This window comes from Serinus canaria, chromosome 6 (assembly GCF_022539315.1).
Source record: "Serinus canaria isolate serCan28SL12 chromosome 6, serCan2020, whole genome shotgun sequence".
Lineage (NCBI taxonomy): Eukaryota > Metazoa > Chordata > Aves > Passeriformes > Fringillidae > Serinus > Serinus canaria.
In genome coordinates, this window is record NC_066320.1 from 27,832,085 (window position 1) to 27,858,732 (window position 26,648).

Genomic DNA, 26,648 nt, shown 5'->3' on the forward strand with positions numbered 1-26,648 from the left:
TAATTTCCCTTCTCTTTGTTCTATTAAATCACTCTTGCTGATTTCATATTGCCCAGAGCCCTTCTGGGCAGACCATTTGCATAGCCCAGACCTCCCTGCTATCCCTGGTGTTCCCTTGCAGCCCTTCCTTGGCCACTTTTCTCTGCTGTGCTGGACACAAACTGTGTTCAAGGCTTCTTCCTCTGCAATTCATTGGTTCTCCAGTTGTTTATTGTCTCCAAAATCATGCTAGGACAATAACTTCCAACCAACCTGTACTCCAGGGTGCTGGTGATGGATTGCTCATTTTCAAGCGTGCTCTTTTACTCTTTCCTCCTGTTTTGTTCCACGTGGTTTGAAGGGGAACCTGTGCAAAGCTGTATCCTTGTCTTCTGGCACTTTATTTCTTTGTTCTGGAGAGCACAAAATCTTGATAATGCTTGGGCTGCTGTGGTTTTAAGAGTGTCTTGGAATGGCAATTGTCTTCTTGGGAGGATTTACATTGATAAATGCAGAAAGTCACTTACTCTGTACTCTGGGTTAGCATTTCCTAACCCATGTGCTTTGCAAAGGCACTTATCCAAATGTCTGTTGATTTGGATGTCACTCAGTCTCAACTGGAGAGTCTGAGGTGGTGGACATAATCTATGATCATGTGGATTAACTGCAGGCAAGTTGCCACTTGATCTTTTCCAAAAATGAAATGATTTATTTGTAAAGTCACTGTCAGCAAAAGATTTTGTCCAAATTTTGAATACTTTTTGTGATTTTTTCTCTGTATTCTCTCCATGCTTTCCAATCTCCTCTCAGAAAATGCCAATGGCAGAGCTTTAAGAACAAGTCTGATAATATCTGTTTTGGCAGTACCTTTTAGAGTGCTAAATTTATCTCTCAAGAGCTTCTTACTACTTTGCACCTGAGATAAAGTTTTAACCCTTTTTGTTTAAGCATCCCAGCAGTAATTTATACTGAATTGTCATTCACACTGGTCTCTAAGCTGGTCTGGGAACTGCTTCATTCCAAGGGAAAAAGAAATCCTTTGCCATGTAAATGACATTTGATTTCCTTGTTCTCATAAATACAACTTAGCAATGATTGTGTATTAAAAAAAAAAGTAAAAATTGACCATTGTACAATCTCTTTAACCTCTGTGCCTTTAACCATTATTAATCCCTTCTGTCTTTGTGTCATGCATAGACCTCTCAGCTATTATATATTTGTCCCATCCAAATTGAGGGGATCTGATGGGAGCTTTGTACCCCATCTAGAAGTTGCCTTTGGTCCTCTGCTGAGTTTCTTTTTATCTGCCTGATGGCTAATTTTTAATTCATTTAATTTGCACTGCACTTTCTGTTTTTATATCTCTGTCACAAGGAGGAGATAAGAAGTATAATGGGGGACTGGAGAGCATCCACCTACATCTGTCCTGCTGGTTTTTTACATTTTTTGCATGTGATGTTAATGTCTTCATCATGGCTTCTTTAAAATCCCTATTGTTTCAAAGCCAAAGAGAACTTATTTCTTCCACCATTTCATTCCCCTGACCAAGCTGACTGCTTTCTTTTATACCTTTTACATTCAGCTTAGATTTTTAGAGATAAGATTATAGTTGCTTCAGGGTACAGGCACACTATAGATTTATGCACTGACATCCCAAAGCTTTCTGGTTTGTTCTTTATTCCTTTTCTAATCTCTTTCAACATCCTATTTTCTGTTTTGACTGCTACTAAACATTCAGTTGATATGTTCAAAGAACTATCTGCAATGACTTCAAGATCATTCTCTTGAGTGGTAATTGCTAATTTAGAACCTATCATTGTGTATTTGCAGCTAGTTGTGGTGCTTTGTTTTTTTCTTGTGCACATTGCCTTCAGTTCATTGTCACTGGATTTCATTCTCTTATTTTATTGCAAAGTCACTCTGTATTGTGAGACCCTTTGCAGTCAGCTTTAACTTTTATTGCCCTACATAAAGCAAGGATGTTAGCTCACCACAGCCTGGAACTAGGTTAATTTCACAAAATCTATTTTCCATCTCTTTCTTCATTCATTCTTTAGCATGAATTTTGATTCAACCCCTAAAAAACCACTCCCTTAAAAAAAAGAAAAAGAGAAAAAATAGAATATATACTTGCCAAGAAAAATTATACAAAAATCACATTATCAATGGTGTAACTTCCAATGGTTTATAGTATTTTATGGGTGCATCTTTAAGACGCTAATTTCTGATTTTAGCTTTGCAAGTAGTTGATGTTTTGACTGATGACAAGAAAATTGAGTGTGACCCACTCCATTGACATACCAAGCACAGAATCCGTTTGTCTGGAGTCTTTCAGCCAGAACTCTGAATATTTTTTATTCTACTAACTAAGAGAACAGTTCAAGAAATTAATAAATGTGAAGGAGAGAATTTTCTAAGGGTAGAGATTCTCTTCCTGGTCATAATAAATCAGTCACACCATGCAAAGCTCTCTCTTAGTTTCTTGTGTCCAATTCCCTTGCATGTATTAACCTTTTCTAAATTCCAGGAGCACTGAGTTAAAAATTGCAAACAGAGTTGCTGTTGTTTCCCTAATTTAGTGGATTTTGAAAGGACTGTAGAGAAGAAGAGTGAGATGGCTTTCCCTTACTTCATGCACAGCATCCCAATCTCTAGCAGCACATCAGTACCCTGATGCTGCCCTAAAGCATCTGTTGCAGAGGAGGGGGAACATTTCTGGGAAATACTATTTATAGGTCCTTCTTGACTTAAAAACCTTAAAAGATGTTGCTGAAAAACTGAATTTATTCTGGTGGTCAGTAGGGTTTTTTTAGTTCTGCTCTTCTCTAGACAACCAAATATAAATTTACAGTCACTTGTACTTTTAAGGGGAGACATTGGTGTTACTTTGCACTTATGCACAGTACTCCTCTGAACTATACTACTTCCATAAATCTTGGTTTTTCCTATATTAAAGAATATATTTTGAATCTTTTTGGCTCAAAAGAAAAATTCTGGATTTGTTGTTTAGTCTGTCTAGTAGGTAATTCAGTGGTTATTATTAGATTCATTGAAACCACTTTGTACACTTTCATGGTGTGAAAGTTCTTCACACAATTAGTAAATCCAGATACTTATATTTAAAAAACTATCTAAAAACTTGAAAGATCTTCTGAGTAATTACAAGTGCCAGCTTTAGAAGCCTATTTTAGTATCCATAAACTCACTAAAAGAGGTTGAGTTCAATGATCTTTCTACTAAAATACTTTATGGATTAAATGTTACAATACAAAGACACTGAAGCAAGAGAGAAGGTGCATGCTCTGACTGTGCACTGCAGGTGTTTAATTTTCTTTTTTTATTCTTCTGTTGTGTCTTTGGAACTGTAATGTGGTGATGTCCTTGGAGATGTTTTCCCTGGGCAATTACCCATGGAAATACTCAGTAAGATAACGCAGGCCTATTGTCACTGTGCAAACCCAGCTCCTCAAACTAATTATACTCCTTGTGTAATTACCCTTCTTGCATCCCAGGAAATCACTCAGAATTTACAAAGTGAAAGAAATATAAACTGCTATAATTTTTTTTTTTTTTTGCTATACTTCATCCTCTTTTTCAACATCTACCAAACGTGGAACATGCAGTGCATATTTGTTGAGACTGTTGTGGGTATGTGGAGGCTTGTACTGGAGTTTATCTATGCTAATGGAAACATTTCCAGGAGAAAACCAGAGCAGTGATGTGATGTGCATTTGCTTTTGACTTTGAATGTGGAGGGTTGACTCTTTGTAATTCTGGTAGCGTTTCATTTTCCCCAATTTTTTGGGTTTATTTTTCCATGCTAGAATGCCTTATTGTTACCTTTGATACCCTAAAAACATAAGCTTTTCACAAGTTACAATTATTTTTTTTTCTTTTGTAATTGCAGTTGTTTCCTATCCTTACTGCTGGTAGCTGCTGTCGTTTGGAAAATCAAACAAACCTGTTGGGCTTCTCGACGGAGAGAGGTATCAAAAACCTTATTGTAGTAGCTTTATCTTTCAGAATATGTTGAGAACTTTGATGTACAATCACTCCTCCCCTTTCTCCTGTATATGCAATTTTAATAATTAGCACTGCAAAAATAAAATTCAGCCATTTTATACCCTTGGCCTTTTTATGCTGAAGAAGAGAAATTTATTTCTTTCTCCTGTCAAAAATTAAAGGAATTACAACACTAGGCTGCAGAAAGGTTAAATTTCCTTCTGGTGGCATATTTAGAATATTTAGAATAGAATTGAATAGAATATTTCAGTTGAAAGTTTCCTGCAAAGAATTATGCAGCCTAACCACTTCAGGGCTGACCAAAGGTTAAACCATATTATTAAGCGTATTATCCAAATAAGTAATAATTTCTTGTACACTGATGAGGTTGGGGCACTGACCACTTGCTAGGAAGTCTGTTCCAGTGTTTGACCACCTTCTCTGTAAATAAATGTTTCCTACTATCCAACCTGAACCTCCCCTCAAAGGAGCAAAATTCTCTAATAGAATCAGTAGTTTCCTCATTAAATCTGTGGCACAAATAAAATCTTCAGTAAATATTCATACGTAAAATCACCTTATTCTTTTGTGGCCTAAATTCTTACAGCTATGTTGAAAAATCTGGGCCAAATCTTTGTTCTTACCTGCTTAACAATTTATTACAGTTAAATGAGGTTAAACTTTATCTTTGCTACTACATGTATATGATTGTATACTGGTAATTGTGATATTTCATCTTGCTCTCATAAATGAGATCTAAAATTTGTAGACAGTGATGTTTTCCCTTCTTGAACCTTCTAATCTTGAGGATTTTTGGAAAAACCACTTGCTTAATGTACTTTAATTTTGAGGGTTTATTTTAAAGAAAAACTTTTGTCTACTTAATGATTTTTTTCTTAGTATACTGGCACTATGAATGTTTAAATAACTTTTTACTGTAGATCTACCGTGAATTTATATATGCTTTAAAAGTGCCAGGTAACTAGCACTTATAATTTTCCTGCACTGAAATGATAATGTACTAATGCCAAGGTTTAGCTTCAAGTGGTGCTACAAAAGAAAATGTATGTTATTGGTACTTGTTTCCTTTTGGTTCTTTTCTTTTCTAATTCATATGAACATTGTTAAAAGTTTTCTGAGGGCAAATTGTCATCTATTTCTTTTTACTTGCTAAATATAGATGAAAGTTATTGTAACTACATTCTTCAACTTAATATTATTTCATTTTAATTTGTCTCAATACTTTGATAGTTCTGTGCTAAACTGTGTTGTGATTGAATGTTCATTGATTTAAATCCTCATGTTAATGAGGTTGATTTATTGATGTTTTTAAGAACAAATATGAATGTACCCATTTCCAGACCTAGAGGATCTGGTCTGTGTTCTGTGATGGCTCTCCTAGATTTTTGAAATATATTATTTTTAATGTGGTCTTTAGGCATCATTTGATAATGAGAACATTCTCATACAAAAATTTTTCCAAGCTATGTTTTACTAATATCATCAAAAGTACTTCTAAGACTGTTATGAAAGCTGTTTGATAAATGCAGCATAAATATCAACCAGCTTCTTCAGAAGAGCAAGAGAGAAGGACATACTTGGCAACTGGGTTAGGACTCAGAGCTTCATGGTTGGTTCTGAATCTTGGCTTTCCTTCAGTATAACTAGAGAAACTTGGTTTTCTGTTGTAACCAGAGTTTGGTAGCATTATGAGTTGTAAATGCTGAAAAAAATCTTCATTTTCAATCTGCTTTTGACCATCAGCTTCAGTTCATGTCAAATACAAGTTTTTGATTACATTCCATGCAATATTTTCCTTTAATTTAGCTGGAAAACCTCTTTTTATATGTAACATATAAGATTTTGCAATTAAGTGTTGCAAATAAATTATATGAATAGCACACAGAGACAATCTACTGTTGAAAAGATCTCTGAAGTATGTACTTTAGAGCCCATTTGGCAGATGAGCTTTTCATCTCTTTCATCATTCTTTAAAGACAGGAACGTTTGACTCTTTAGATGTTACCTTCAATATGGACCCAAACTACAGTAATAGAAATAAAACAAGAGCACAAACAAATACAGAAAAGCTTGCTGTTAAAAGCTGTGCATCTTTTTATTGTTCCTCCTGATTTTCTCTCCCCTGAAGGAGGAGGAACATTACCATCCAGTTCTTGTCATCTTTTAATAATGCATTTTATCAGGCTCTTGAGGTAAGCCAGTAATTTTTTTTGAAGATTTGTAGAGCCCTATGTGTAGCTGAAAATTCAGAACCTTGTCCTGTTTTACCCTCTGACTTCAGTGCTTGGCCAAATTGGAATGTTATTGATTCCAAATTGAAAATAGCATGGCCCCAATCCAGTACAAAGCAGGAGCAAGTTGTTTGCATTGTGAGGAGGGAATGTCTCAGTAATCCCACTAATTGAGAAACTGTCCCTCCAGTTTCTTTCCTAATTCATTGCTCATTCAGCAAATACTTGCTTTGCACTGCTCAGAGCAATGCCGATATCTTGCTGAGCAGTTAAAATTTAGGTTCTATCATAGGTACATATAAGAAACTGTTACACTGTGTATATATGAAAATTGATAAATGTCTTCCAAAATACTTTAGCTGATGTTTTTCTACACTGAATTTAGCTTCCTTTGCCCACATCTGTTGGTCTTTCAGTTTATCTAGTTGAAATAATTTTTCCCCAAGTTAAGACCTTGAGCTTTGGTGATTTTATTTTGCTCATAACAAAATATTGGTTCATATTTTTTTTCTTACCTACATTCCTGTCTCTTAAGATATATTTTATCTCAAGTTTTGGAACTCTATATTTATACTTTAACTCCTGGATGAGCTTCTCTTCTTCTCTGCTGCCTTCTGAAAGGGCAAGGGACAGCAGACACTGTCTTACCTTATACCATCAAAGTTATTCACATTCTGCATTGAGGGAAAATGGAAAGTATCATTCTTTTATTTTATAGTTCCAAAAACATCAGTGAAACTTTGAGCAGTAGAACATGAACAGCCTCCTGCTTGGCATCCCTTGACACCTTCCACCACCCAACCCTCTCATGGATCTGTGACATTTTAAAAAAGGTTTTTAAGAAGGGTTGAAGATAGTGGAATATGGCTCATCTCAGGGAGCTTGTTCTTTGAAAAGAATAATACAGAATAAAACGAGATGATTTCCAAAGCATAATTCTTATAGCAATATCTTGATAAAAACACCCCAAAAGTCTTGATTAAAAAAACCATCAAAGTCCCAAGAAAACAAAAACAAAACAGGAAGAATTTGGAACATTCATGACAGAGCAAGATAACATTTACAGGTAAGTATGGAAATTGATGCAGGATTAGAAAAAGGGAAAGATATACTTGCATATCAAATAAAGGAGTTCCTAAATATTGCAAGGTTTAGGAAAAGCAAAGCATTTTTTAGAGGAGTCCTACACTATGTTAAAAGATCAGATAGGTATTCTTGGTTTTAATCTCTCATCCTTCTTTTTACTCCAAAGGCTCACAAATCTTTCTACTAGCACCTTTCTCAGTAAAATTTGGCTTTCTAGTTCACTGGATGAAAAACCAAAAGCTGTCATTTTCTCCCAAATGATTTGTTGGGTCTCTTGCATTTTATATCCTAAATTCACACATGAGCCCATCCATGAAGCACCAATTTGACTGTTTTCCTCCTTTATACAAGAAAAGATCTATCACCCAGATTTGCCAAATAAGAAATATGAAGAGAATATTATTTGTTTTCTCTGCATGTTTCATATCTAAAATATTCATTCAGTCTTCTGCTCAGAATAGGTAAAAGACAATCTGTTCATAGATCATTTTACTTGATCTTGATCTGGCAGGCAAACTTGATAGGTTGCCTGCCAGATTTGTAGTGGCTCAAAGGTTTTGTCTCATGAACTTCTGATTGAAAGGCATCACACTGCTGATAGGATCTGCATCCAAATGATTTCTTGTTAATAGGACACTGAACTTTCCTTTTTGCTGACAGGATTACACTGAGGTCACTAACAAACTCACACAGATGGGATTATAAGCCACACAGCTTCTAGTTGAGTTATTTTAGCAAAGTATTTGCCCTTTCTAAGTCAATCCAGTTGCTGCTCAGATTTCCTGTTGTGCACCTTTTGTACTGTTAAGGAATTTAACAATTCCTTAAAACACTCAGGTGTTTTAAGGAATTGTTACTTTTAACCAAAAGCCTGTAATCACTGATGTACATAAAGTGCCTTCTTCCCTTCACTCAGACACACAAAAGCCATGTGCCAATGTGTCATGTGTTGCTGTCTAGAATCATAAAAACATAGAATTGTTTAAGTTGGGAAGGACCTTTAAAGGTCATCCAGTCCCACCCTCCTGCAATGAGCAACCACAACAGGCTGCTCAGAGCCTCATCCACCTTAGACTTGAATGGTCCCAGACATGGAGGTTTCAACTCCCTGATCATAAAAATGTATTCCCTATATCTAGTCTGAAATATGCATTTGTGTATATTGGATCAGTCAATTAGTTAAAATAGATTTGTACGTTTTTTTAAATTGTAAATCGCTTTTTTCTATATTTTTTAATTACGCACCAGAAAGACAGTGCATATCTTTAAAGATTACTTAGATTCTTATTTCCTCATGTAATAGACTATAAAGCTCTTGAGCAATGAGGAACTAATGCATGATTGCCCTTTTAGGTAAAAAATGCTTGAAAGCATGGATTGTGTGTGTGAAGTGCTTGCCTAACTTTAAAGGTTAATATCATTTATATGTAGCATCTCATTATACAGTCAGCTGTGCACCATTTGCCTGTCTTAAAGAACAGAACATACAAACATAAAAACATAGAATTGTCAAAAATGCTTCCTTCATACAGCGTGGGGGTGCCACTCAAGTTATTGCTTCTGTTTATTAAATGTGCTGATGTTTGTTTAAAAAACCCTCCACCTTTCTGCCTTGATGGTGTTACCAAGGTAGTTTTATCTCTTAAATATTCAAAAATTCTTACAAATAGAAAAATGAAACTGAAGTAGACTACTTCTTAATAGCAGTAACAATTCATGTAATAGCTTTAGGCTCATTTCTATGGTAACTCTAACAAGAACAAAGAAATTCAGTTATGTCAATAGCACTAATGAATGTGGAGAATATGAGTATTTCAGCTCGAGCTTTTTTGCTTTCTATTCAAATGACCATAGTTTAAAGTATTTCTTTTAGAAAAGACAGTAATGGCTTTTGGTGTATATGATATTGCTTATGGGATGCAACACATTTACTTAGCAATACTAAAACACAGAGAATATGCTGTATTCTTGAATATGGTGTATTCTTGTTCCTTTTGAAGGAACAAAAGCAGTACTTGGTGTTTCAGGGTGAGCAAAGAACCAACAACAGCAGTTTAAGGAAACCAAGAAATATTGACATGCATAATTAATCTACCCCAGTGTGTAATAGTATTCATGTGTGTAGGGGTCTAAAGGATTATATAGTTTATAAGTTGTTAAGCTCACAGATAATTTTTCTTTTTTGCTATCTTCTTGTCTGTTGCTTAGCAAATATCTTACACATCTGTATGTAGTTACTCAGGCTGTGTGAGTAATCCTACTGAAGTCAAAGGAGCTATTCATAGGACCAGAATCTCAGCTTGTTATATTGCTCAGGCTCCTCTGAAATCAATAGAGCTATGACTGCTTATTTCAACTGTGGGTCTAGTTTTACTGAGGATAACTGGGACATTTATTTTAGGTTGATGTTTTCTGCTTTCTCTCCAACCTAAAATTTAGGTTCCTCTCTGAATGAACCTTTCAAGCCATATGCCTGGGTAGCTGACACTAGATCTTGTCTCAGGACTCCCTCTGCAGTCAGTATAAGAGGCACTTCCAAATGACAATTTATCCCACCCAAATTTCACAGTGTTCACTCTTTATACTCTGATCCTTGTGGGGACCTGACTTCTTGTTAACAATGCAAATAACCCATTGAGTCAAATCTCCCATACTGAGAGTTATTCTTCACTTCCTTTGCTTTCATTTTGTAAAATTGAGGTTGTATTTATAATGCTGTCATTTCATAAAGGTAAGCATCTGATTAATTCTTATATTGGTAATGCTCACAACATGCTTGTTCTCTGTAAAAAGTATTAAATGGTGCCAGTGACAGACTCAATATTATATTGAAAAAATTTCTGTTGGGGAGTGAATTCAGCAAAGCTGATACAAAGTATTTGTGAGAGCTTGCTAAGAGATCTGTTTCTTTATTCCACAAAAATTCAGAACGTAAAGAAAACAACAGACAGCATCAGGTTTTAAAATTAGGATTGTGAGTTCTTTGATTAAAAAAAAAAAATAGAGGAAAGAAACCAAGTAGGTGTTTTATTATGTGTGCTTATGACCAGAAGAAGAAAATTGTTCGCTTTTCTTAACATAATAACCAAAGTTCCTTCTTATATTTGTGTAGTGGAGTTAGCCTGAAGATTCCCAAAAGGCAATAATCAAAATAAATTAGTTTCATTATATGTGGTTCCTGGGATATGCAGAGAAAGGAAGCTTGGATGTAGTTTTTACTGCTGATAACAGCATTTTAAAATTAATAGTTGTGATATTCTGTTCAGTAGAATTTATTATCAAAGTTGAGCTTTCTAAATATGAATATAAAATGCTTTTGGAGATAATGCTAATTTTATAATGGTGATATTAAGTCTTACTCTCTGGTTAACTCTTGCAAGTGTACTGGGGCAAGTTTTCTAGGCAACAGGAAGGTAAAATTAGGGTTATTTTAAAGAGAGAGGGAACTGGCCCAAATGAAAAAGGCTGCCTGAGGCAAGTGGCCACTTGGCAGAACCTGAGGGTGCTTTGAGCTACATGGTCTGAGAGTTTTCCATGGGACTGGTTGTAAACATAGGAGCATTAGCAGAATTTTTAGCAAACTAACTGTCAGCAAAAAGCAGTGAGAGACCATGAGAAAGGCAGTCCTTAGTGGGACTCTGGGTGGAAGCCAGGTAACTCCTTTAGAATTTATGACAAGAAAAGTAATTTGAATTGGTTTCCACAGTGCTAAAGGAACGAGGATAGTGGATGTGTTCTTTGTAAATAAAGAGGATTGCACCAAAACACATGATTCATTTCTGTCTCCTAACAAAAAAGAAAGAGCAGGTGTTGAATATTGGCCCAAAGGGGTGAGACTCTTCTTTTTGTTTGTATTTCCTCTCTCTTTGCAGCATAGCATCAATTTATTTTCTCTATTAAAACACAAACAAACCTTCCATTTCTCAAAGCCCTGTGAGAAAAGAGTGAATTTAGCTGCAAACAACAGAAGTGTTACAAGAACTGATATGAAGAGAGAATGAAAAGGTTTAACAATTTACAGTAAGAGGTCTTCAAGAGAAAAATGCAAATACTCCTCTGTAGATACTCCATTGCTTTTCTCAGAGTTTACAGAAATTTTAGTCGCACCGGATGGGCCACTTTGGCCTAGGTGAGTCCCCTGCAATGGGAGAAGAATAAAAAAAACTAAGTCTGAACTGTCCTTCCTCCAAAGAGCAGGGAAATAACTCAAAGTGCAAGCCTGGAAGACACAGTTCCTCTCTATTTCTCTGCTCTTCCTCTCTACCTAAAGTTTTGTTTATTTACAGTTGAATGCTAGTCATGTATCTAAAAATTACATTAAATCATGCAAACAATAACTTTTATTGCTTGTTGTTTATGGAACATTTGCCACTGCTTCCACAAACATCCATTTCCTTGCAAATACGTGATTTTTTTTTTTCAGAGCTGATTTTTAGGTACTTTTACATATGTGTGCAATTGAGTACCAGTAAGGTGGGATTCATATAATTCCTGAATCTCTTCCAAAGTGTTTGCATTTCACTTTGCCCAGTAGGGATAGTGGCTGCCTTCTAAAATAGGCACATCCACCTTTTTATCTCTTAAAGTTATATTTGACAATATACAGACTAATTTTCTTAAGTTTCTAAGTTTCTTTCTTCATAAACATTTTGAAGGCACTGAAGTTTCTCCTATGTGGATGACCCCCTGCTAAAGTTAGAGCTTTAATAATCAGTGCAAAGCAGATGCAAAGATCAATGTAGCTGGAAATTAAATAAGTTCACCAACTGATTTTTTCAGTGCCTGCACTATTAATTGGTTTACCCTGTCAGCAGAATGTGTTCACTGCTGTGGGTGTCAGTGTTGTTGCTATCAACAAATTCCATGGGGGAATTCTCTACTCTCTGTAGATGTTTGTACACACAAACATTCCTTAGGGTCATCCCTCCTGAGCAAACAGTGGCTGTGCAGTTCATCTGGGCACCTTCAAGGCTTCTTCCCCTTCTCTGGATAGAAGGCAAAATAACAGCAGGGTCATGGTGACAGGATTTGCATATATACTTATTTCTGGAGGAACCTGCCAACACCTGTGAAAGGTTAGGTTGAGGAAAAAAGAGCCAGCTACACCCTCCCCACCCCTGACAAAAAATCCAAAACCAAAAAACCAAAAAAACCCAAAAAACACATAATCAAATAGAACTTTAAAAAACCCATGAGTATATGACACAGCCTACAAAAAGGTAGAATAGTTGTTCTTTTTCAAGGATCTAACAATGCAATGTTTATCCTTCCTAGAGCTATATTTTTTATTGCTCCAGCAGTTCACAAACAATAGTTGAGAGTTAGTGTGACCTGATACAAACCAAGCTCATTACATTATTTTCAACAGATAATTAATAATTAACATATAACCTTTGGCTTTCCTTTTATCTCCAAGTATTGACAGAAGTGGCACAAAAACATACTATGTGTGGGAAAAAATGCTTTGAAATGCAAAACTTAATTAAAATTAATGTAGTGTTATTTTAGTACAGTTCTATAGTAGCAAAAGTAATATAGGGAGTATGAGTATTTGAAGAGATGATTATTTTTATCCATGCCATTCAATTTTTACACAAGTAAATTTTGGAAAACAGAATATCATTTGATATTTTGTTTGGGATTCATTGGATGGACTGCAGTTTAACTGTGACATCAGTAAATTAGCCCAGACTGCTTTGGCAGTCAATTGACCCACATGCAATTAGCAAAACTGAAACCACAATGAATCCTGTAGCTTGAGCTTGTTATGGTTTTTTTCTGCTTCACATACATTTTGAAAATCCCAGTTAATTAAGACTTATCATAGACTTAAATGGCTGTAGCTTCTTAGCCTTTTATATTTGTGCAGCCATGGTCAGAAGTACTGAGGGAGGCAGGGAAATACAATTTCCCAGCTGGAGAAGTTTGGCTTTGGAAGTCAGTCCTTTCCTTCCTGGTGTTGTAGGTGCCTTTTTGCCAATTCTTTCACTGCCTGGGCCATCAGTTCCTCACCTGTGCCACACAAACAGTTGTACAGGTTATGTACAGTTTTCATGAAAGATTCTGTTGGTATTAATTGAGGGACTTTGATGACTGTTTTGCTTTATTCTGTAATAACCCTTTGTCCCTAGGCAACTTATTTGGGTTTCTGTTCATTTAAGCAGGAAAAAGGAGTGAAATGGACACTAAATCTTTCTCCTAATTTTTTGTGGGTGAAGAAATACAAACATGTGAAATACAGTCTGTTACTTTAATGTGTTATATTTCATACATATTTCAATATTTGCTAAAATACATTATGAAGGTATGAAATATCTTGTATGTGTTTGATTTTCATCTTAATTAAAATCAATCACCCATTTCTTAGGCTTTTATGTTTTCTGAATACGTTAATGATGCACAGTACTGACCCTACACTGTTTTTTTGCCTACCATAATAATTTTTTATCTTCACAAAGTTAAGGAATAATATTTCCAGAAGAGTGGGAACATGCATGTTAGAAAAATACTGTATGCCTGCATGTGTGACCCATGTGCAAGTATCAGGCACACCAGGTTTTGACTTAATACTTTAACAGTGTCCAGTAATAATATTCAGTATGATATTATATAATATAATATAAAATTATGTATATTAAATATGATATGATATTATATAATATCATGTATATTATTAAGTATATCATGAACCTGTCCCTTTCCATATTCCCATGGAAAGCAAGTCCATGTTGTTAATGTTGTTAATGACCAAATCAACCATGCACAAAATGTCCACCTTTGATTAGAGCATCCAGTTTGTGCTGTCAGCTTACAGAAAACGATGGACATAAATCATCTCAGTGGAAAGGGAGGAAAAGAGGAGCCAGAATCAGTCAGTGAATTCCCAGAAACATCCCTCAATAAAAGCCAAGCTGTTTGTAAGCATCTATGAAAAAAAGAAAGATTAAAAGCCTGGATGTTTTCTCTGTTAACCAAATCATGCAAAAAGAACATGCTTTTCTTCCAAGGTAGGATAAAAGTCCTTTTGAATGGAGGAGAAAACATCTGGTGCTTGTACAGTTGGCCATTTTAAAGACTATAAAAAGTCCATCCCAGGATACTTTAATAGGGAAGGCAAGGAAGCATTGTCATGGTTACGTAGCTGTGGAGTAGGTGCAAAACTGGTCAAAAGCTCATAATCAGATGTTGCTTATCAGTGAAATGAGGGATTAACTATGTGTGGGCTGTAGTTATCTGCATTAGCCCCTTCAAAGCTTTGTCCTAGCTCCAGAACTCATCAGTGTTTTTAATGACCTAAGTCATGCAATTGGAGATTACAGCTAATCAATTTGTATAGGAGGAGCTGGGTCAGGAGTGTGTTGCAAGCAGGATCAGGCTTCAAAACAGCCATTAGAAATTGGAAGCAGTATCTATACTGGTGAAAGCAAGTTTTAGAAATAATCTGGGAGAAATAATCATCTTCACAGAAACAGCACGAAGAAAAAGCTGACTATGCTACAATTCCTCAGAGCTGATCAATGGCTTAGAAAGGCTCACAAGCTGAATATAAGTGAACAGCAATCTAGTTACAAGAAAAGGAATATATTTCTGGCTTGTATATGTAACTCTAAGGCATCCAATTATTGTACTTTCCTGAGAATGGCCTTAAGCAGAGATCATGGACAGCTTAGACACAACTGTTGATAAAGTCTGTGGAACATTTGGAAATGTTCAGAGGAGAGAAGTGGGAAAGTGTGTTTGTTTATGGTTGCATAGCATAAAAGATCATGGAGAGGTGTGATAAAAGCCTTGAAGGTGGGGAATGGGATAATGCATTTATCTGAATCTGCTGTAGAAAGGATGAGAAATGAAGTGCCCATGATGCAGCAAAGAACATTCAAGTGATACAATGAAAATTAATGAATTATAATGATATTAGTAGTGTGGTTCTGCAATAGATAATCTCTGACATTCCAGACAGATTGTAAGTGTAAGCCTTCAGGAGTGGGATGGGCAAATACAGGACAGAAATAAGAAGACCTGGATACGCCTTTGTAGAGTGGTGGGGAGTCCCTTGGCAGTCTCTGTAGGTCTCTTTAACCTTATGATCTTATGTTTTAAAAAACCCACTTGATGTCAGAGTATTTTGTACATACCAGGAGAATTTTATTTGCTAGAAAATCACAGAACAGGTTGGTTTGGGAGAGATTCTAAAGATCATCCAGCTCAACTTCTGTGCCATGGGCAGGGACAGCTTCCACTGGAGCAGGGTGCTCCAAGCCCTGTCCAACCTGGCCTTGAGCCCTTCCAGGGATGAGGCATCCAGGATTTCTCTTAGACTAAAGCAACATGATGTGATATTGCAGCACCAAAAATCCACAGTAGTGCTCTAATGGCACCTGCACTTCCTCATTAAAGACTATTTAAAAATCTACATTAATTTGATATTTATACTTTCATTGCAAAACTATGTCCCAAATGGCAATAAAGGCAAGTAATTATCCAGATACTCCATCATATTTTTTGCATTAAAAAGGCTTTTAAGGAGCTGCTTTCTTCTTTACAAATCTCATTTGCATAAATGCAGCCTTTGAAGTTATTGATGTTATGTACCATAGTTAAAGTTTACAAAATTTCAGATAGAAGAAAATCAGGGTCAAAAATAGCCCCTTACCTTTTGGGCCATTTAAGTTCATGTCCATGATTCCCATCCAAGTGACTGAGTCACCCTGTGGATTGTTTTTTTTTTTTTTTTTCATTTTTGACTTTTCATTTCATGATTTGGGCTGGATCATTTGTTTTGCACCTTACATCCCCTTCATTGTGTGATTCTACTGGTTTTCCTGTAAAAGTAGCAGGCAAGGCAAGACAGCTTATTTGAGTTACAAATTGAAAACCACACATAGATGAGAAATTGAGCAAGTTTTGTGTTGTTTTGCTTGGGGTTCTGTTTCTTTCAGAGTTTTGTTTGATTTTTTTTTTGTCATATAGTTTTGCTGTTATTCTGATTTTCCTTTAACTGAACCAGTCTCACCAGTATTTTAAAATACACATTTTTGCAACAGCACAGTTTAGCACATAGACAAAATTCTTATAAAAGGTAGCTGCTGCATGTTTGTGAGTCATTCTTGCTTTCCTGTATCCTGTGACAGATGATAACTATCCTACAGATGGAAAATACTGTATATTTTCAGTAGTTACAGAATGGCTTGTTGTTTTCTGACATGCAACTAACATAATTTAAACATGCTTTCTTTCCTTATATAATGACCACTTTACATATAACCTCTGGATTTCCTTTTCTTTTGAATCATTGATAGAAAATTGCATAAAATCATACAATTTGAACACAATATCTCTCAAATGCAAATTCTAATTAAAATTAATGTTGTGTTCCTGAAATGCAATGCTTGGGTTATCACCAGTATTTGAATATTAGTTTTTCCTCGTTGCTATTAGTTTTTCTATGTTGTTTGTCCCTAAAAAATGTTTTACCCTAAAAAATGGTTTAGGGTAAAATATTTGAATCAAACACAGTGTGATGCAAAAGTTAAATCCTAACTTTATTTAATTGCTTTAAATTTTTTATCAACTGGAATGCATGCAAATGGCAAACGAATAAAACACCCACCATTACCTTTCTTATTCATTTTTCTGTATGTCTACTTACAAGGCTGCTATTAACTGGAAATAATACTGAGGTATAAAAGCTGTTACAAAACATTTCTTTTTGACAAAGATATATTTCTTCAGGCTGAAAAAAAATCTCACTTTTAGTAGAAGGTAAGCAGCTTCATTTAGATAAAACTTTTTTTTTTGTGGAAGAAGCAAGTAAATATATATCTCTAACATAAAGAAATAAGGTGATTTAGTTGGATTGCAAGCAAAATAGGATATGAAGAAATATAGTCTATCATCTCAGCAGTAAATAGGTTTTTCTAGTAGTTGATACAGTCAAAATTCCCTGTCAACCCACATAAAATTCACATTCATAGCTAAGACTTACAAAGGAAAGTTTATATCCCTCTATTTTGCTAGCATCCTGCTCAGGTCAGACTGACATTATTTTGAAAAGTTTCTGCTATCTTTGAGAGATCTTCCTCTAATCCATATATTTTGCAGATGCTATTTCTGCTACCAAGTTGAGCACAGAATTCACTTTTTCATTGCATCCCAATTCTTACACTCTGTAAGTGCCCATTTACTGCTCAATCCCTCAGCATCCCAGTACACAGATTCATAGTTTATGGGTCTTCTTACTCCAGGAGAAGGGAAATATTATCTGTTTGTGGGGGGGTGGGGGTTGAATTCCTTTTTTTTCCTGTTTGATTCTTACCAACATGAGCTGCAGGATATGTATGTCTAAGAATCCTGGCTTTGTTTTTCTCCCCATGATGGAGGGAGGCCTCAGGCAGCCAGCTGTCATGCAGCCCTTTCATACTGCTTGCTCAGTGTCCTCCAGGTGGGAAAGGAGTGTAAGTGTTTACAAAATGTTTCTCTGATCAAAGATTCAGCTTCTTGTAGGTTTAGTCCCCCAGTGGGACTTGGCCCTCTGTTATCAGTTTTGGAAGCACTGAATTTCAAAAGCAGCATTCACTGGACTAGTCTGCACCAGCTGAAGTAGGTACTTGATGCTGAAGTCTGTCAAAGACATGTTATTGGTGTTTCTAGGAAATCAATTGTTTTCTTTTCCATTTCATGTGAAAAACATTGATTTGTTCACACATTTGTTTCTGTATAAAAACTTTTGCCTGATTTACTCAGGGCAGTATTTTCCCCAGAGCTGATGTTAAGTGCTAGTTTTACCTACCCATCAATGCCCTCACATTACTGTTAAAAAAAATAAGATGCAATAAATATTTTCAGAATATAGGTAAGCAGTCACTGAACAAGACATGTTTTGTTGCCAATGAGTTTTGCCTTGTGGAATAAGCCTGAAACACCATAAACAGAAAGCATGCGCCTTTCTCCAGGTCACTGTAATAGCATGGCCCAAATGGGTAACAAGGAAATGAAGAACATGCAGGCATAAATGCCTACAATTAGTGTTTTTTCTGCATGCTCTAGGAGGCAGACTAAAATTTTAAATAGATAAATCTGCAAGAAGGGGAATCCAATGTAGCTGTTACTGGATTTCCCATTGATTTAGTGGGGTTAAAACTTTGCCCTTTACAATTATTTGAGCTGCTCTGACCTAGGTAGTGTTATGCCCCATCAGTACATGGTATATAAGATTTCCAGCATTTGAGAAACATTGAGATACAGAGAAGCCACAATACAGTTCAGTGTGCACTGGACTTCATATTGCAGCTGTTCTGTACCTGCCTCTGCTGTGCTTTGCATCAGGTGGGTGTGATTGCTTTGAAGAATCCAACACAGTTTGTAGTTCACACCGTTCACAAATACTTAAGCAGGGGAAAAAAAAACACAATCCAAAAATAAAAATTTTCTTTTTGGAGGGCAAAAAGCTATAATTTTAATCATCTTTTGTTTATGATTGTCTTTGATTTTCACACCTCAAAGTGCCATAAAACCAGCTTTTGATCTTCATGCATTCTTAAAACAATCTAGCAATTAAGTGAACAAAGGGAAAAGGTAGGAAAGTAAAATTGTTTGTGAAAGATAGTGAGTCAAATTATAAATAAGGCTTTTTTGTCTGATTAAATTAGAGTAATGTTTTAGCTCAACAAAATTACACAGTGACACCTCCCCCCGCCCCCATGCTCACATTAAAGTTTGTCAAGTGGTGCTTATGTGCTTTTGATAATAAAGTTCTGAAGTTCTGGAGAGTTTCATTCCCATTTTAGCTGTTGAGCATATTTAATACCTCTCATTAACGTACTTTACAGTTTCTTCTTCAAGATCAATGTTTGTTGAATCCTAAGTGAAGGTGCCTTTGATGCTGAATGGCTGCTGTGTGTGATAACAAGGGAGTAACTCTGCAAATTCGAGTCTTGCAGCAGGTCATTGTTCTGTGGGTGTGAGGCCAGCATACTTAGTGCCAGTCTCTGAAGAGATTGTGTGGCTTTATACACTGGGACCCACTGGTTAGATAAGGAAAAAATACCTTCCTGATGTCTTAGGGAGTTTGTAATCATAATTCTATTCAAAATGGAAACTCATCCTTAATTGAGTGGGCTCTGTTTGGTTTTTATCTTTTAGTAGAAAGAACATAATGCTAAAACCCCAGGCTTTTTAAGAATGGCACATGTTTTTCCATGATATTGGTATGAAATGTCATTCTCCCAGAAGAAATATGTCTCTAGAAATACTGCTTTATTTGTATCACCATGCTGTGATGTAATAACACTACTTTTGTGTGTAGCTGTAATTCAGTTCTCTTTACTATTTTCTGCACAAGAATTCAAATGCACTCTCTGCCACTTATTCAGAAAGCTCCCAGAAGAAAGATTAGCCATGACAAAGCTTTTTCATGAGAAGCCTCTCCAAGTAAATGAGAAACTTGTACAGCTGTACTCATTTTCTTATACTGTTAGTCTCTGCCAGAAATAGGGGAAGAGTTTCTAATAAGCATATTTAATTGATCTTATATCTTTCTTTCCTTGTCCTCCTGATTTTGATTGTATAGCTGTTATCTTTGATTTTTCCACTGTTCTCATTCCTTCTCCCATCAGATACATCTGTTTCTCCTTTCTGTTATTCATCATTAGTTATCTTTTCTATTTTGTTAGCACTTGAATATGCTCTTATGAAACACATCTCAGCTGTGTTGTGTTTTTTGTTAAAATTGGCACTTCTAAAAGGCCTCTGCCTTTTGGCTGTTATGCTTGAACTCAATTGTCAAAATGATTTCTCTAGATTGATGACTCTTTAGAGAAAGCACTGCCTTTGCCTGAGTGCATTGCTGGTACACAATAATAATGAAAGATTAAACTGCTTCTTGAGTGTCAAAATCACCATACAAAAGGTGTAAGAGGACAAAAGGAATGGTGTAACTTGGTGTGATGAAGAAGAGAGGATGCAGCAGCACAATGTTATTGGCTTCTGCCAGGAGAGCACTTGCCTTACTACCCAGCATCAGTGCAGGAGGGATAATGGGAAACTGAGGACTCTTGACCTCCTTAAATTTGTACTTGAGTACTTAGGGCTCTCCTTCTTTGCAGGGATCAAGATAAGTGTTGAATATGACCACAAGCAATGGTGTTTCCATGTTTCATTTATGCTACACCGTTGGGCAAGCCATGGTTTATTATCCACTCAAAGGGAGGGAATAAGAGGAAGTTCAAACAAGTTCCAATAGACAGAGATTTACATCATTTGGATGTGAAACTTATATTTTCTTACTGGTATGAATGTCTTAAAAGCATATACTATCAAAAAAGGCCCCAGCCATAAAGTATCTGTCAGTGCATTGGTAGGGGATTATACCTTTAGTTCTCCAGAAACAGCTCTTTTGCTGGAAGCTTTTGGAATAAAAGCAATAACTATTCAGATCCCCAGATGCTTATTCACATCTGACTTTTTTTTTTTTTAATTTAAAAATATCTATAAGCTGCATTTTATTAATGCTTTTAATTTTAAAAGTTGTCTCCTCATTAGAGGTACACATACAGTGGAATGTGAAGCAAAGCAGAAATTGAAGAAGAAAACTGTAATACATGACTTAAATAAGAAAACACCAAGTTGCAGCTTATTAAAATGAATTTCAGTAATAGCTAGCAAGATTGTTTCTTTCAAGTCTATGCATTTTCTGGAGGAGTACAGGTGAATGGGAAAATGCAGGAAACTCTCATCCCATCCTTTTATTTGATGTTAGGGGTGAATTTATGGTAACTCTTGCTGTTATTTTTTGCTTCTGCAGCTCAAGCCACTTGAATGTATAAATGTATCTGCCCCTGCTGTGTCTCAGTGTCTGTCCTACACACAGAAAGTGTCTGTTTGCAAAAGAAAGCGGCAGCCAGGGCTGGCAGGAGGCTTGCATTGCCCTCTGGAGCAGCAGGCCTTTGCATTGAGGTCTGAAATTTGATTTAGATACCTAAAATTCCCATAGGGATTCCCCTGTGAAATAGAAAGCAGCATAAACTGAGAGCAATTTGTGATGCAAATTTCTCACTGTAACTGCTTTCCCTTGTATCTCTGTATATGCATTTCTGGCTATGCCATAATCTAAAAAACACCCAATCAATCCCCCATCCACATGCCCTCCCCCCCAAGAAAGACACCACAAGAGTGGACTGAAGGACTGGAAAAAACACCTATAAATACTTGAGCCCTTCAGCTTGTGTTCCTGGGGGAGAAACTCCTGAAGTTTGGTTCTTGGGGAGATCCCTGGGCTCTGTTAGTGGTCATGGTAAATGAACTGCAATGTTCACCCTTTCATACCCTCACCCTTAAAACTTTCCCTGTTCCATAGGTTCATTTGCTTTTCTTGGAAGAGATTATTAATATCTCAACCTAGGCTGCATCCTGAATTTAATATCGAGTTTGATTCCATTTCACTGCATATTGTGTCCAATAAATGTTCAATAGCTTGGGAGAGAGTCAGCTCCCCTTTCAAATTAGATTTTAAACTTTCCATTTGCTACTTTAACTCTATTAATATTTTTTTCATCTTTTGTGTGTTTTCTTATCCTTTTAAAATGAATTTTGGGAGTGAAAATCTGAAGCCCAACTTTATGTCAGGGGAGTAAGCTCTGTGGCAAATTCTGCCACTGCAGAGAAATTTTATTCAACAGTAGAACTAAAAATACCTGAATAGTCTTCATAGGTAAATATTCATTTTACATCTGTAACCACATACACTCTCCATATTTGATGTAATTGGTATGATTTATATGTTCAATTTCATTGCAGATTCCACAAAGAAATGAGCACTGATCCTGTTTTAAGTGGGGATTTTTTTTTTGTATCTTTGAGAACTTTTATCTGGCGATTCAGAGGTTCAGAACATTTCTACAATGCACCTTGGAAATCTGTTTTTGCTTTTTCATAGCATGGCTTTTTAAAAAAAAGTGCAAATGAAAGTTACTAGTGCAGCAGACATTTTAATACCTGAAGCAATATTTTGTGTTGTTCTGAATTGCTTTTGGCAGGCAGTTGTTCTGATTTTAAAACATTAGAATAAAATTATACATATTTATCAGATATTTTGAAACTTTGAGATGTTTTGAAATTCTTAAGATTTTATGTTCAGTATTAATTGGTATTTTTCATTCAGTACAGAGAAATAGACTTAACCAGCATCACATAATATTTTGGATTGTGTCCATTAAAAATTAATAGTTCTGGATATACACAATCTTTAAACCTTCAGAAATTGACATCACTGATAACTGAACAGTTGTTTACCCTTAAAATGGGATATATCAAAGGCAGCTAAGATATTTAGCCACAGTTCCCAGTGAATTTGCTTTGCACACAGTGTTCATATCCCTTTATTCTGGTTTTTTATCAATTGCCTACAATTGTAGCAAGTTCATTTGAGGATTTATGTATAGTAATTTGGTCCAAAACTAATTACATTTAATTTATGAAGTCCTGGTAATTCCAGAGAGAGTTGAATCTGCCCTGATGTCCTCATCACCTTTCACATCCATACCACACATGCTTTGGATGGCACCACTGTAAGAGCAGCACACTGACATAATTGCAAATGATTGTGTTATTCATTGGTAGGCAGGATGGAACCTGCTGCAGTGCTCTCATTCCTTCATTGGAGTGGAATGAAATGTCATCACTGGGTTTCATAAAACATACCTTAGTAAGAGGGCTGGGAATAACAACAGTTCTTCCTGATATAAAAATAGCTCAAAGATTTAGGGGTTTGGGGTGTGGTGGTGGGTTTTTTCCCTTTCAGGTGGGTAGAAAGGCACAAATGCTTGGTGCCCTTGGTACAAAGTTAACAAAGCATTATATTGCCACTTGGCCATCTGTTGGGATAAAATGGTTTTTGTTTTCAGTGATGCTACATTGATACTTTCCCCACCCCAAATTGTGATTTGCTCTTCAGGCATTGTGCAAGGGGACATTTTTCCCAGTGTACTGTAGGTGAGAACTTGCTGAAATTTGTGTGCTTGTGGCTAAATACCCCTTTACCTCTTTGCTCACCGAGGGTGACAGATCTATATTTTTATTCATTGTTGAATCCTCAGAGAGGCATCTACCATTTTTTGCTCAGTTTTATGTCAAGCAAACCCACACAGTTGTTTTTTCCATGAATCAGATTGTGTTCACTCACAGCCAATTCTCTCAGGTGCTCTGTCACCTTTCCTCTGTCCTTCTCCACCTGCCATATGCTAATGTGGCTGTGCCTGTGCTGCTGCTGTTCTTTTAGTGGCCATAGCAGACACTCAGGTAACCTTACTTGCATCAGAATGACTCTGCAATTTGTTTAATTTTTAATTAGTCTTCTCATAAACATGAATAATTGCCTTTCATTTATGCATAGCACATTTCACATGTTTTGAGACAGACCAGCTTGAAGTACCTCTTGTTTTTAGAGGCATACACAGGATAGAGACACATTATGTCAGTTTATCCTTTAATGTTGTTTCAGATCAGGAAAAAACAATGATTAATAGATCACTGTAAATCTGTATCTCTTGTGCTGGATAAATTGCTTTTGCTGTTTTCTATAGCTGTGGTAATCAAAAACATGCTTTAAACATACAAAAGGTACAAGATTATGATGAAGATTTTACCAAACATTATCAAAATTCTATAAGCAAAGCCAGTGTTTCCTCCTGCTACCCACAAAGAGGAACTACTGCAAATGGTCTACGAAGGAATTAAATTCAATTTGTTTGCAGTGCTGAGCTCCTTTGTTTTTTGAGGATAATACAAAATGAACAAATGTGGAATACTGCTACCAGCTTGCATTCTTTGATAAGTCCAGACAGGCAGAAGAACACTGGTGGCACAAAGTGTGGTATAAGGGTGTTTCTTATGGTTAAAACAAGATCTGCAAATTCTGGCCCTTTTGAGAAACCAATGTTAGCAAGAATGGAACACAAATTATTGGATGAATGTGTTAAATATCAAATGTTAATGCCAAATAGACTTGGCAATAAATTAAAGGTTTCTGTTCTGTGATTTCCATTGATTTTCCGTAGTATACAGATGTAGCAGAGAGAGAAGCTGAGAGATTCCCATTCGTAATTAGGGTCAAAAAGTGGCCTTTTACCAGGAAACATCTGGTTTGCATTGAAAGGCTTTTCTTATGGCAGCAGACTGTTGCAGCTGTCCTGTAGCCTCCTGCAGCCTGGCAGTGACAGGGGTCAGGCTCTGTCAGCTCAGACCTTTGCTGCTGTGAGCTGGTGTCATTGCACAGCCTGTCAGTGCCACTCTCCTACTTCAGGGACTTCTGTCACTCTGAGTGACCAGCTCTGGAATATCACTGCTGAGCTTGGAGAAGAACTGTGAGCACTTCATGGAATATTGGCTAATGTGTGTTTTCACAGAACCTTCTCACAAATTTTTGACTAGGGAAACAAAACTAGGTCTTCCATATCCTCCTAAAATTTTTAAGCTGGTGAAAAGGGAGAAATAGCAAAGATAATGAGCTTCAACAACTGTGAGAAAAATAAGTGGCTGTTTAGAGGGCTGAGACTCATCCTATTCCTCTCATTGAGGGAGAGAGCAGAACACAGCAACACAGGTTGTGTTTGGCAGTAACCAACAAACCACTCTGTGCAGAGATGCAATAACCCATCCCTGACACATCAGGATTCACAGAGAACCCAAGGGAATCTGATATCCTCATGAGTGAAGGAAAATGAAGTGTCAGGGGACAAAACCCACAAATCAAAACTTCATTAAATCTGTTTGAATGTAATTTATGTGTTACACATTTTATTCTGTCCTAGTGGCAGGATCTTAATCATGTGGATATTGTGACTTTTGATAGAATAGATATTCCTGAAAGTGGCAAAATTCTTTCCAGATTTTTAAAGTGTGTTAACAACATGCATGGCAATGATGAAAGTGTTTATAGGTTTTTCACTTCCAATAAGTGGACTTGGAACGGGACAGTTCTTTTGAGTTTTTTAACAGAGGTATTTTCCATTTGTATGAACAAAAATACTTAATCTGTTTTTAATGGAAATGCATGCTAATAATTTCGTTTTTCCACAATGAAGACATCAGAATCTGGTTTCCTCTGGGGCTTCAGATGCTGTGGGTTGATCCTAGCCTGCATCTCCTTGGTGGTCTGGGCAGTCCTTTGCTGAAAGGCATTGTCAGCATCAAAGCCACTGCAGAGAGTTTATCTTGCTGCTGTGATTTCCTTGCATACATCAAGGTTTTAGGACATCCTCTTGCCTATTCATCTGGGACATCCCTTATTCCTCTGAAAGATCAGAAGGAATCTGGAATTAAAGCAAACTGCTGAGTAAACTGGCATAGTATATTTTGGAAACTTTTAAGTTGCTATGTAAATCCACAAGATCTATTATAAAAATATTGTATAGAACTTGTTATTAATTTCACCTGTTCTTTTTTAATACTCATGTGATTTGACAAATTTGACTCTATAAAATATTTGGACTAAATGTTCTATTGAATTTTGCTTCCATAAAACCTTTTAACAATGACTCAGTAGATTCATTTTCTTTTCTAGCTGAAACACATAACCTACACAAGAAAATATTTGAACAAGATTTCTAAAACTGTACACAAGCCTTGTAGATAATATATAATTTTGTAATAGGAAGTATACAAACATAAAATTATGCCACCTTCAACTCAATTTTACCTTCAGGAATGAGCACTTGTGAGAAAGCATCCAATTTTAACTTAGCTAACTTTCTGTGTCACTAGCAAAGAACCATAGGAAAAAGCCACACTATTCAAATTTATGGTAGCAAATATTATTTGCTAAAAAGAGAATAGTAACAATCTTCAGCCCAAAGCAGAGCTGAACATCAGAGTGTGAGTGTGTTCCTACAGTTGTTGTCTGACGTCTGAGGTTTAGCGCTGCTGACATCTGGAATATTTCTCAATGTGTTTCTATAATGTGTTTCTCTCCAGCTCTCTGTTATTGATCATGCATCCATTTGCCATGCAGTCAGATTTTCCTAAATGTTTGGAGCCTCAGTTTTATTCTCTTCCTCTCTCTCACTGCTGCTATTTTACGTTTGTTAAAATTTTCCTCAATAAACAGTGGAAAAGAGTCGAAAGTTCAAGAACAGACCAAAGACAACGACTACCAAATGGAACTATTGCACATGGAAAGTAAATCTGTCATGGTTAATATGGATTTAAGAGTGTCTGTGCTGCTTCTTTCTTACCAGATCTTCAAGATAACAGTTGAGCAATATTGGCACAGGTTGACAGAGATGCTTCATATCTGCCTACACAAATGGTGTAGAGGATAAAGAAGCATATTTCAGT

At 36.2% G+C, this 26,648-nt stretch overlaps 1 protein-coding gene across 1 annotated transcript in view; it reads left to right on the plus strand.

Annotated features, from left to right (window-relative positions):
• ATRNL1 (attractin like 1) overlaps positions 1-26,648 on the plus strand; it is a 431,686-nt gene that overhangs the window by 224,219 nt on the left and 180,819 nt on the right. The window contains exon 26 of the mRNA XM_009087164.4: positions 3,887-3,965. Within this exon, the coding sequence (XP_009085412.1) occupies positions 3,887-3,965 (79 nt within the window). The remainder of the gene's footprint in view (positions 1-3,886; positions 3,966-26,648) is intronic.